At 43.6% G+C, this 13071-nt stretch overlaps 1 protein-coding gene across 2 annotated transcripts in view; it reads right to left on the bottom strand.

The window, feature by feature from the left end:
* itpk1b (inositol-tetrakisphosphate 1-kinase b) overlaps positions 1-13071 on the bottom strand; it is a 40899-nt gene that overhangs the window by 11702 nt on the left and 16126 nt on the right. For both annotated transcript variants that reach the window (XM_055863274.1, XM_055863275.1), the window contains exons 4-5: positions 6550-6675; positions 3024-3141 (exon numbers count right to left, since the gene is read on the bottom strand). In XM_055863274.1, the coding sequence (XP_055719249.1) occupies positions 3024-3141; positions 6550-6675 (244 nt within the window). The remainder of the gene's footprint in view (positions 1-3023; positions 3142-6549; positions 6676-13071) is intronic.

The following is a 13071-nucleotide window of genomic DNA, read 5'->3' as shown; positions in this document are numbered from 1 at the left end:
TAAACAAATACCTCAAGAGTCTGGTTCAGTTTGATTCCACAAAAACATCTGTTCATTTAAGGGTGTCCTAGTCACAGTCCCTTTCTTTTGAAGTGGAAAAGAAATACCAAGACGAAGAGCACCCTGAATGAGATCCTTCACGCTGTACAGCCTGACGACTGTTGCCATCTTTACAAACACCAAGTGAAATATCGAGGCAGCAATGCTGACTTCTAAACGGAAAAGAGTGGATTCCACCACCTAAAGTAAACAACCGCCCTGCCAAAACAGACTTCGACAACACTCTGGAAAGCTGATGAGCGGAACAATGAGTCATGTGGTGTAGAGGAGACTAATGGAACCAGGAGGACTAACCCCTGTGTAGTTAGGCAAACATTTCACAGGGCTGTCTACTGATCTCCAGGTACAGTTATAGAAGTTTAACATGTATCAGCTTACACACAAACAAGCACAAAGCTCTAGTGTTTCCTCCCATTGAGTACTATTCTCAGCCACTCAGGCAGCCCTCTGACCATGGCAGGCTCTCCGCAGCCTCTGGTACTGGGCAGCCAGCACTGCACTGGGGCTACATGGTCTCCACTGATAAGGAGGAGGAAGTGGCCGTGCCAGAGGGTGCACTTTGGACTTTCCACTCTCATTACAACCAAACAGGAAGAGGAGAAGAGGTTTCACGCCAGACAAAATCTGTCCACCAAAATAAGATCACGAAGTGAGGAATTTTTTTGTAGAGGTCCATGAGTGTCAAATTTGGTGAACAAAAAATGTAATTCCTAATTTGCTACATGAGGCTTATTTGGTCAAACAGAAGTTCCGTAATGGTTCGGTTGTTACGAATGCATTGATAAATAGACGCACCAACTGTACATCGGCGTTGTGCCTGTTGTTCACACGCGCATCTGCCCTCTCATTGGCTAGAATGGTCCCACCTGATCTTGCCTCCACCTTCGACATGTATTTAATTTCCATTGTTAGAGCGGTCACAACTATCTTGTCAATATAATAGAGAATCTTTGCTACAACAACAACCCTCCCCTCCATGCTCCCACCAGCACCAGCCATGGTTGTTGACGACTAGCGCTGAGTCATTTCAGGTCACTTTGGTTTCGGCTCGATAATAAAATAAATAAATCACGGTTTTCTGTAAAAAAATGTTTTACATTAATTGCATTGTGCATTATGTGGGTTAAATGTTGTAACACTGAATAAAACAATTAATAAAAGTCCCATGGTGGTAATGACTGACCATTACGGCATAATTTATTCACATTACTTTAATCAAAAATGTGTTTTATTTGATGACTGTCATTTCATCTCTATAGCGCTGCTGCCTATGCTGTCTGAATCACAATTTTAGTAGTTCTTCGAAATAAATAAGGCATACTTTTATGACTGCTGAATACCAACTATCAATCACTTAGCTCATATATTTTCGGGCTCGCGAAGCAACTGCTTTCCATCCCTCTCGATCAAGTGTTCACTCTTCTCTCAGTGACTGCTCCTCACAGAGCGGACAAGTTAAAGCAGCCGCGCGCAAAGGATTATGGTCATTGTAGTTAATTACCACTTTTATGCACTAAACTATGTAGAATATTGGCCTGTTGGAAACTACAATTCCCTACATTGCACAGTTCAGACTTGATCTGATTTCTCTCTAAATAAACTGCACATCGAGCTAAATGGAATTCTAATAACTTAACCGACGGTCAATTAGTAAAAAAACTAAAGAATAACCTACATTTCGGTTAATCGCTCAGCACTATTGACTACAGAAACACTTTAATTCACGATCAAACAGTTTTCTTCTTGTCATGTTGTAATGCGATTTGACGGTTTATATTTCAACATCCCAGTCCAACCTTCCAGAATCTTCTGGGTGAAAAGTACAGCATCAGGAGTATTCAAAAGGTTCACCACTTCAGTCACTCAATAGCAGATGCATCACATCATTATAGCAGGCCCCTTATCCAACCACGTCCGATGAGTAAGCCCCCCACCACATAGTCGTGTGAACCCATAGGACACACAGAGGCTTTCCTAAATTCAGACAGCTTACAGACCTTGTTACATAACCACCAACATGTCTATTTGGGAGAAAAAATCTGCAATTTTCGGTGTTCTATTTTAAGCAACTGACGCCACTTTACATTCGGAGACATCTCTGATCTATTCCTCTGACCCAGGGTTAGACTGAAATATTCCATGTAGCTGAACATGCCACCCACAAGCACTGCACAACTACACACGTGTACAGTACACGTCACACACAAAAAATGTGTACTCAAGAGGGCACACATGCACACACGCTCTTTCAGTCTCCGTCTCTCTCTCCACCTGCACGCACTCCACCTGGTGCGTGCGAGTACAGAAGTGTAATGGCTCCAGGTTTATGTCCCATGCCATGTTCTCAGTAAATGAACAGCAGATGAGTCACATGTGTGTTTACAGTAGAGAAAAGCTCTGTTGTTAATGTGCCATCATTCCACTGCTCTGCTCCAGTCTCTGGACCCAGACAGGCTACACAGCCAGCCCACTGGAGACCATATGGTTCCTGTGACAGAAGATCTAGGTGCTGCTGGCCTGCTGGATGACAGCCTCCTCTAGCTAATACAGCTTTAGTCCATCACTGGAACCAATACACACTCTGGTAGAGGCAGGAGCCAGGTTCACTAGGGGTTCACAGAGGGGAGAGAGGAGGGATGGTGCTGTCGTAGTGAGAGTTATGCTCCTCTAGTGCCTGCATAAAGCACCTGGTAGGAAGCACAACATGATATTATTGAACTACAGGGTGACACGATCCACTGCTGAAATACGTCACATCACCATCCCCTGGTCACTGTCTCAGAAACTAAATCAAAACGATTTGTTATCACAACCAATCCTTGACACAACAGATAACTCACTCAAAAATTCCCACAGACACTCCTATGGGATCTTTTGCGGTCTAGGACTGGCAGTGGCACTGGGGATATTGGGAGTTAAATCATACCAGTGCGAGGCAGTGCCAGTGTTGCGTGTGTGGCTACCTTGCATGCAGTCCTCTATCCTGTGGATGAGCTGGTAGGACTTGCAGCGGTCCAGCAGGGTCCTGATGGCTGGGAGGGGATCCAGCACGATGGTCTCAGGGTGGGCCTCAATGTAGTCCTGAAAGGAGGCGCCACACACACACGGGAGATTACGAGGGAGCACACATCACAGCTAATGTAGGCAGTCTGGACCCTGTGCAACACTTATACCTCACAGTAGGACAGGGCTCATGTGCATTTCCAATTTGGTACCCTGCTCATTCCATCATGTCCACTGTGTTGTGGTGTGTTATCACTGTGCCCTGCATGGCAGGCTGTTAGGTCAGCGTGAGGTTTCCTGATTTATATAACCACACCCCCATCTCTCTATCCTCCTCATCTCTACACTCCATCCTCCTCTCCAAGCCATCTCCCTCCTCCATCTCCCACTCTCTCCACTTTCACACCTCTGCACAGTCCTTCTTCCTGCCAGCCTGTCATCATGTCAGTCTTTTAGCTACTCTTCAACACTGGCAGATGCTTTGGCCTAAACATTATGCAAAAGAGTCAACACCCCCCCCCCCCCCCCCCCGACAGTGAAATCTCATTTTTCCGTAAATACATTTTTAGACAAAGGCAAAGAGGTCTAATGTAGCCTAACAAACATACATGCACACACACAAAAATGACTGCCTACACAATCTATTTTCCTTGAGACTGAACATCCATCTGTGGAGAGTATGACTCCTGCCAGCGCTGATCAAAACAGTAGTGTGGTTACATAAGACAAACATGTTGCCATCAAAAACTAAAGCCAAACCAATCTTCCAGTGGTTTAAAAGAACTGACAACTCCTCTGAATTTTGGCCATCAATTTGCTAAAATAAAATATATAAAAAATGTCCTACAAATGTGTGTGAGAGAAAAAAGGGTGGGACAGACAGTGGATTCCTCCATGGGGATTTGAGTGTGGCAGAGTGTGCTAGGTAATAATGGAGAAAGACATAAACCTACAGGTAGCTGCCATAATAAAAGGAAACACTTTCGTAAATGAGGGTTCTGGCGGCTCTTATGGTGTGGGGTGCATTTCCTGGCATGGTTTAGGTCCTCTCAACCCATTAAGGCGACCACATGCTTCCCAGCTGAAACAGCTCCGAAGACTTTGTCCATATATGACGACATTCGGGTACACATTTTTCTTCTTCAAGGCAAGCCAAAATCGGTAGCCGAAGTCTATGCCACTTCATTTGTGCTTGGTCAACAGTAAGGATTCTTCATAAAAGTCTGTTGTCATTCAACGAGAGACTGCTCGTTTACACGCACATTTTTTCACTGAAATACCTCACCAAACATCTCAGCTAGATGTAAAATTGCACGACTAAGATCTCATCAGCAAAAAGAGTCAAAATTAAATGACAGATTTCTTGAGTCATTTTAGATCAATTTTGATTATGAGGAAGTGTATACTGTACACTATGGTGTCTCAAAATGGACAAACGGTACTATTGCCGCTTTTTAAAAGTTTTTCAAGCGAAGGTCTTAAGGGAGTACGAGAGCACTCGTTGGTGTAGGCGCCAGAGGGCAAGGTAAACACCAATAAATACACAGCCATTCTGAGCGATCACTTTCAACCTATGGTAAAGCATTTCTATCCTGATAGGAGTGGTCTCTTCCAGGATGAAAATGCCCCCATCCACAGTGTACAAGCGGTCACTGAATGATTTGATGAGCATGAAAACCATGTAAAACATATGCCATTGACATCCAGCCACCAGATCTCAACCCAATTGAATTCTTAAGGGAGATTCTGGAGTGGCGCCTAAGACAGTGTTTTCCACCACCAACAGAACATTTTCTGGTGGAAAAATGGTGTCGCATCCATCCAATAGAGTTCCAGACTCTATGCCAAGGTGCAATGAAGCTGTTCGGACTCGTGGTGCCCCAACACCCTTTTAAAACACTATGTTGGTGTTTCCTTTATTTTGGCAGTTAACTGTACATTTGCAAATGAAACAGGCCAACATATTATGTATAACCCAATTCATAGGCCTATACTTGAAGGCCACGCAAGTCCAAGTGTTTTTTGATGATATTCTTCACAATCAACAAGCACTAGCTGTGTTTGCCTGTTTTGTAATAGAAGGCAGTTGTGGTATTTCCCCCTACAAGTCTTCTAAGGAAAAGAATACCACATTCACCTAAATCCACAGGATATGGTTGATGCCCTTTAAGATGTAAACAAAGCCTTGCACAGTTAGAGAACATCTAATTCAGTTATAGTCAAAAGAAGGTATGCAAACTATCGGGCTACGTTTCCACAATGAAGTCCTCATTCCCTAAACTACAGGATGCAGTGACAGTTCTGATTTAATGCTGTTTATTTCCATGCCACTGAATGACGGACTGACTAAATGCAAGGCTATATGTGACGTTCACTGGCAGGGTCAAAGTTGAATTCTAATCTCCCTGAAAGAAAACCTGCCCGCCAACTGCTTGTTATATTGCTGCGTAGCGTCTCTGATAGCAATAATTACTATGCCTTCACACAGCAAGATGGGGATATTCTGAGTCATAAAATACCTACAGGAGGGAGTGGAGATCAAATCAACAGTTGTGAAGCAACCCTCCCTTTCAACCATCCTAGTCATCTGCAACCAAGATCGATATCATTTCAAGAGGTGGGGTCCTTGACTGGCTCTACTGACAGGTACAACAGGCTTGAAGAAGAGGACTGGCCACCCCTCAGAGCCTGGTTCCTCTCTAGTTTTCTTCCTAGGTTCCTGCCTTTCTAGGGAGTTTTTCCTAGCCACCCTGCTTCTATATCTGCATTGCTTGCTGTTTGGGATTTTAGGCTGGGTTTCTGTATATATCACTTTGTGACATCAGCTGATGTAAAATAAAACATTTAAATAAAATGTAATAAATTTGATTGATTGATCCCCACTTTTAAAATGGCATAAAAGAAAGGAACTGAACATTGCGTGCTGATGTGACATTAAGATTAATATATAAACAAATCTGAGAAGCATTGTTCTGTTGATTATCTGTCCCTTTTGAACATCCCCATCTTTCCTTTCCAAATAAGCAGTCAACAGCAGCGTAGTCTCAGTCCCTGGCAGTGAGGATGGCGTGACTGCGTGACTCTGCACACGACAACAGCAGAGCCCTCTGAGTCATCCAGAGACAGAGGAGGAGGGGGAGGGCGAGAAAAGGGTGGCATGGATGAAGACCGCATCTAACACCTTTTAAAGCACTGCCAGATCGATCCACACAAGAACAAACACACAGCAACCATCACCACACACACCTCACACTTCAAAACGCATTCATTTCAAACTGTTCCCACTAAGATGAGACACAAAATGAGTGCACAACATTCACAACACAGGCTGTTCCTGTGAGATACAGAAATACATGACCACTTCCCCCTCTAATTAGCAAAACCACTTTAATTACCAGACGTGTTGTAGTGGTGAAATCTGTCTGTGGTGTTGTGAAATCATAGACTGTTGGCTGTTGTAACTCAGGCCCTCCCTCCCTCCCTCACCTGCACTCTCTGCACCAGCAGGACTGACTGGGTGTCGTTCTGGTCAGCCTCCAGGATCAGGTCGGTCAGCTTGTGGATGATGACGTCTAGGGGACCTTGCTCCTCCAGGGGCTGGCTCAGGTCCAGCTGGGAAGACACGGGAGAGGTCAGGGTTAGAGGTCAACAAGGAAACATAAACAAGGAAAGCTACTGTACTACCACTATAGCCATAACCACTGTCTTTTTGTTTTGTATGTTTTTGGTAACACTCTTGCTAAACAATGTAAAATGATGCAGCAGGGGGTGTTTCCTTCCTGCAGAGATACAGAACTAGTTCTGCCTCAACAGGCATAGAGTTATAGGATAGGTCTGGCTGCTGTGGTCAGTAGTGTACTGTAGGTCAATACTGGTGTTGTGTGGGGGAGTTGTGTGGGTCAGCACATATACCCAGAGGACGGACACCCAAGCACACACACTCACCCTCTCCAGAAGAAGTGACAGGCTTTGGGGCACAACGGTCACTCTTCTACTGGGCTACAGGATGTGTCCAAATCACAAGGAGCCTCTATTGTGATCTAAGCTGAATGGATCCACTGTGGTGTGAGGGAGGGAGGGGTCAATGTGGGGGAGAGAGACCGTATGTACGGGTGTGTATTCTGATTATCTAAATCTCCGGGTGTGTGTGCTTTAGACCGTACCCTTTTCTAAGACCCTTTTGTCAGCATGTCTGAGTCCCCATTATGTTTGTATGCAACTGTATGCCTGCTTGTGTGTGTGTGTGTGTGTGTGTACTTCAGTAGGCTCGTCTCCAGCAGAGGGGCCATGCATTTCTGAACTGAAGAAACGGCTCACTGATAGATAGTGAAGGGCTATTTTGATACACACAAATCAGCAAAAAACTAAAGTCAGACTGAGTCCACAACTGTCTAATACAGCAAGGCCGAGCATGCTCTTTCTTTCCTATAATTAACGATAGGCATTTAGCAGACTAACAGCAATACTTGCTAAATGCAAAAATAACATGCAAATAAATAGGCCTACATGGTATGGAATGACCGTTTCGTTACACTTTACTAAATCTATTAGTACAGTAAAATGGGTGTACGGCATTGGCCTTACACAGAAGGAGGACTTTCCCCCAGGTACCGGACTGGTCAAGCATTCTGCACTAGACAAGAACACTGCCCGTCTTCTATATCTGCGTGTACACAGGTAGCGCATGTGATAAGGAGCACATTGGAAGGCATTGAGTGGGTTGAAAGCATTATGGGGGCTAGATGTCTTTAAAAGGGAGCGTTAGACCGTTATCACTCATTATCACCCACTATCACCCACTTTTTCAGTAACTGGAGATGTGTCAATAAAATACATTTAGCTAGCAGAGCTAGTTCAAGCAGCTGGTTCATCTGAGTCATTTGTGTTCAGTATGGGATCAAAATAAAGACACCTTAACAGCACACAGTGGGTCAGTCAGACAGGTGAACAATAAAGTTTAACACAGAGAGATGTGAAAATTTAAACGCTGCTGAACACTAGCATGGTCTGGCAGTGTAGGGAAGAGGACAGGTCTTATGCTTGGATCACACCGGCAGCGTTCTTGCGCAAAATAGAACGCAGCATCGTCTGAATATGTACGCAACAAAAGTTCAAAATTCACCTTCTGCTACCATTTCTGTCAAGCCGTCTACGCATACAGTTTGACGCATACGTTCGACAAATCAAACATATGCACCACACTGAACGCACTGCAAAACAATGCTGCAAGGCAAATCACATTTTATTTGTCACATGCACCGAATACAACAGGTGTAAACCTTACAGTGAAATGCTTACTTACAAGCCCTTAACCAACAATTCAATTTTAAGAAAATAGCAACAACAAAAAAAGCAGTGCTATATACAGGGGGTGCTAGTACAGAGTCAGTGTGCGGGGGCACCATTGTCAAGTTAATTGAGGTAATATGTACATGTAGGTAGAGTTATTAAAGTGACTATGCATAGATAATAACAGAGAGTAGCTAACAGAGAGTAGCAGCAGCGTTCCAGAGGGGGGGCAACGCAAAGAGAACAGTCTATGACTAGGGTGGCTGGAGTCTGACAATTTCTAGGGCCTTCCTCTGATACTGCCTGGTATAGAGGTCCTGTATGGCAGGAAGCTTGGCCCCGGTGATGTACTGGGACGTATGCACTACCCTCTGTATTACCTTGCGGTCGGAGGCCGAGCAGTTGCCAACCTGTCAGGATGCTCTCGATGGTGCAGCTGTAGTAGAACCTTTTGAGGATCTGAGGACCCATGCCAAATCTTTTCAGTCTCCTGAGGGGCAATAGGTTTTGTCGTGCCCTCTTCACGGCTGTCCTGGTGTTTTTGGAGCATGTTAGTTTGATGGTGATGCGGACGCCAAGGAACTTGAAACTCTCAACCTGCTCCACTACAGCCCAGTCGATGAGAATGGGGGAGTGCTCGGTCCTCCATTCCTGTAGTCTACAATAATCTCAAATGAAGAGTTTAATTGGAAATTAATGTAATTCTGGTGTACCAAAATGCAATGACGCAGTCGGTGTGATCGAAGCGTTAGTGCTCGGCAGAGCCCGTTAGTCGCAGTACAGGGCAGGATGTTAAATAATTTTAGGAAAAGTCATGGATAGATGACTCATTAGCCTAACCTTGGTCCTGCTCTTGTAAATGCCTACAAAAAAATACAAAAAACAAAATCTAAGAAAGACAAACCTGTGCTGTACCAATCGATACGAAATTCCATGCCTTTATCCAAGTTTGGTTCAAGATTATGAACTAACTTTGTGTCAGTAACACTAACCAGGCAATGGTTTACTGTATATTATATCATCAGGTATGTAAAGGTGACACTCCTTTCCATTATATTAGGGATTAACTAGAATCTCATACATACAGTAGGTCTATATTGTATTGTCTGAGAACCTTTATGCAGAGCAGGGAAAAATAATCTCTGTTAATCCAGAAGTGAAATCTAGCATCATTTGGGTCAGATGCGTGATTAACTTCTGTGTTCATACGGGTTAGAAATTGAAAGCTCTGGCAAAACGAAGTATTCACCCTCGCAATAGGAAACACAGCCCCCCTCCTCCAATCGACGCACTGGAGCAGTTTAAGCACTGCCTTCGCCCAAACCTGATACGTCCAAATAACCAGTGATGAAAACCCCAGAAAACATATCTAATGCAGCTCGTTATCTCATGCATCCCATTCAGTCTACACGCAGAATCTGCCCATGGGAGATTAACGGATGGCACGCACACACAAGCCTGGGTGTTCCTCTTATTTACAATTACATTTGAGTAATTTAGCAGACGCTCTTATCCAGAGTGACTTAAAGTTAGTGTGTTTATTTTAAGATAGCGAGGTGGAACAACCACATTTTATAACCGCCTTCCCCTCAAGACCTCATTATCTTACATTACCCCCCCACTCTGTGGTGAGTCCCTGAGCGTCCTCCTCGAACAATTGCCGTGCCCAATTCCAGTCCTTACCAGTGACTTAAAAAGGGTTGAATAACATTGTAAAATTCCCCTGTGACATAAGGATATATAGGCACTGTATATACACTATACTGCAACAAACCATCAAAGAGACAGGGCACACAACACTAAAGGAGTAGTTGAAGCACACAGGGACAATTTAGTCAGGACTGAGACGGAGGTAGCTAGAGAGGACACACTGCTTCCAGGGCTCGCCCTCCAACCCGTCTCCTCTTGGTATGGGGTGGAGAGCAGGCAGAGGGGATTTGGCTGTGCACCACTGAGGCGCAGTTTCTAATCTCCTAAATCCACAACAGAGAGGTCCTGTCAACAGCCTGCCCCCACCTCACATACACAGGACTTCACACCATACACTGGAAACCAGTAGCGTAAAGTACTTAAGTAAAAGTACTACTTAAGTAATTTTTGGGGGTCTGTACTTTACCATTTTCTGCCAACTTTTACTTCACTAGATTCCCAAAGAAAATAATGTACTTTTTACTCCATACATTTTCCCTGACACCCAAAAGTACTCGCTACATTTTGACAGGAAAATGGTCCAATTCACACACTTATCAAGAGAACATCCCTGGTCATCCCTACTGCCTTTGATCTGGCAGACTCACTAAACACACATGCTTCGTTTGTAAATTATGTCTGAGTGTTGGAGTGTTCCCCTGGCTATCCGTCAATAAAAAAAAATGGTGCCATCTGGTTTGCTTAATATACAACATTTTAAATGGTTTATACTTTTAGTTTTGATACTTAAGTACATTTTAGCAATTCCATTTACTTTTGATGGTCCATTTCAAACCAAATACTTTTAGATTTTTTGTCATGTAGTACTTTACTGGGTGACTTTCACTCGAGTCATTTTCTGTTAAAAAGGTATTTTTACCTTTACTCAAGTATGACAATTGAGTACTTTTTCCACCACTGCCGGAAAGGACAGGTCTGTCCCGTGCAGCTACTCACGTCATGGCTGGAGCATGATCTTGCTCCAGTGACCACAGAAGTCAGTGCGAAGCCGCTGACGTTATGCTAAACACTAAAATCAGAAAATGGCGTCTGATGTCTTTTGGAGCCCCCCCCCCAGGGACAGGAGTACAGGCCATGTCTGTGACAGACATCACAGAAAATACCCACAATCCTGCATAGAGAACCATTCCAAGGGCAGAATGTTGAGCTTTCATGAGATTAAGGGAGCCAATGAAGCTACGTAGTGCCAGGCTCCTGAACCTCCCTGGAGTACATAGGGCAGTGTCCTTCTCCCTCCTAACTAGGAGTGTGGAGGCACCCCACCAGGCTATCCGCACTGCTTCGAGTCCACTACTCATTCCTCTTCACTGTAGGTTTGAGATCACTGAGAAGTAGAGGATATGATCTCCATGGCGAAGATGACAGCTGCTGAGCCTATGCTCTAGTGACTCTCTGAAAGCCTGGGAGAGAAAGAATGGAGGACGCTACTGCTGAGCTACTCTCTCATCTGAGGCTTCATTACTGAAGGCCTGCTGCTCCCAGCCTCCTCTCATGCCAACTCCAGATGGCTGGGGTGATAACATGCTCTAGAGATCTGAGCATCTCTGTCAGAGATATAGATAAAATCCAGAAGAAAACTTAGCACTCCCAAGATCATGCTACAGATGGCTAGGACTGGGGGGGAGGACCACCGTAGAATGATCTTCCCTGAAGTGATGTAATACTTTATGTTCTGTGCTCATACAATATTGACGAGAGCTGCAGCCTTACTCATTCTCTTGGCTTTGAGGTAGTCATAAAAAATAAAAATTTTAAACATGAAAACACATTATGAAATTACATTAAAATTTGTGTTTTAATGAAAATGCCAGCCTAAAATAGTGAACGTTCAAAATATTCCTTTGTCTGTCAGGTCCACATAAAAAAATACCATTAAATAAATATTTCAGTTGTGTGTATTACTTGGTTTTATTGAATTACTTTATCAAATAAAGAACTGTAAAGTCATCTCATCTCAGGCAATAACAGCAAATCATCTAACGTTCTCTGTTCTCCCCATACTGAACGGTCTTTAGTCATCCTATTTAGCTAGAATAGCCTGCCCACGTACAGTGCATTCGGAAAGTATTTAGACCCTTTGACTCTTTCCACATTACACCCTTATTCCAAAATGGATTAATAACAAAACAAAAAAATCCTCCCCATAATGACAAACAGGTTGACATTTTTGCTAATTTATACAGTACCAGTCAAAAGTTGACAAATACTCATTCCAAGGTTTGCTTTATTTTTTACATTGTAGAATAATAGTGAATACATTAAAACTATGAAATAAAGCATGTGGAATCATTGGAAACAAACAAGGGAAAACAATCAATTTTAGAATAAGGCTGTAACGTAACAAAATTTGGAAAAAGGGGCCAGAATACACTCTGCTGCAGCGCTGTCTGACAATCAATTTACTAGTTCTTTAAAGATGATAATGCATACTTTCACAAACTGTCACTCGCGCTTGTCATTGGGTTGTCTGCATTCCTCTATCATGCAGTGGCCTATGTCGTCTGTGTGTATTTAACCTAACATAGGTGTAAAACTTAATTATCATGTTTCTTCGATAAACTATACAGAACAAAAATATAAAAACGCAACTTACAACTATTTAAAAAATGTAACTGAGTCACAGTTCATAAGGAAATCAGTAAATTTAAAGAAAATCATGAGGCCCCACTATGGATTTCACATGACTGGGCAGTGGTGCAGCCATGGTGGGCATAGGCCCACCCACTGGGGAGCCAGGCCCAGCCAGTTAGAATTATTTATCCCCACAAACCATCCTGCAGGTGAAGAAGCCGGATGTGGAGGTCCTGGGCTGGCATGGCAACACGTGGTCTGTGGTTGGGTCTTGTTGGACATACCGTCCAGAGAAATTAACATTAAATTCTCTGGCAACAGCTCTGGTGGACATTCCTGCAGTCACCATTCCAATTGCACACTCCCTCAACTTGAGACATTTGTAACATTGTGTTGTGTCAAAACTGTACATTTTAAAGTTGCCTTTTGTCCATAGCA

Source organism: Salvelinus fontinalis, chromosome 15 (assembly GCF_029448725.1).
Source record: "Salvelinus fontinalis isolate EN_2023a chromosome 15, ASM2944872v1, whole genome shotgun sequence".
NCBI lineage: Eukaryota > Metazoa > Chordata > Actinopteri > Salmoniformes > Salmonidae > Salvelinus > Salvelinus fontinalis.
The sequence above is the reverse complement of the archived record's forward strand: the minus strand, read 5'-3'. Positions and strand labels throughout refer to the sequence as shown.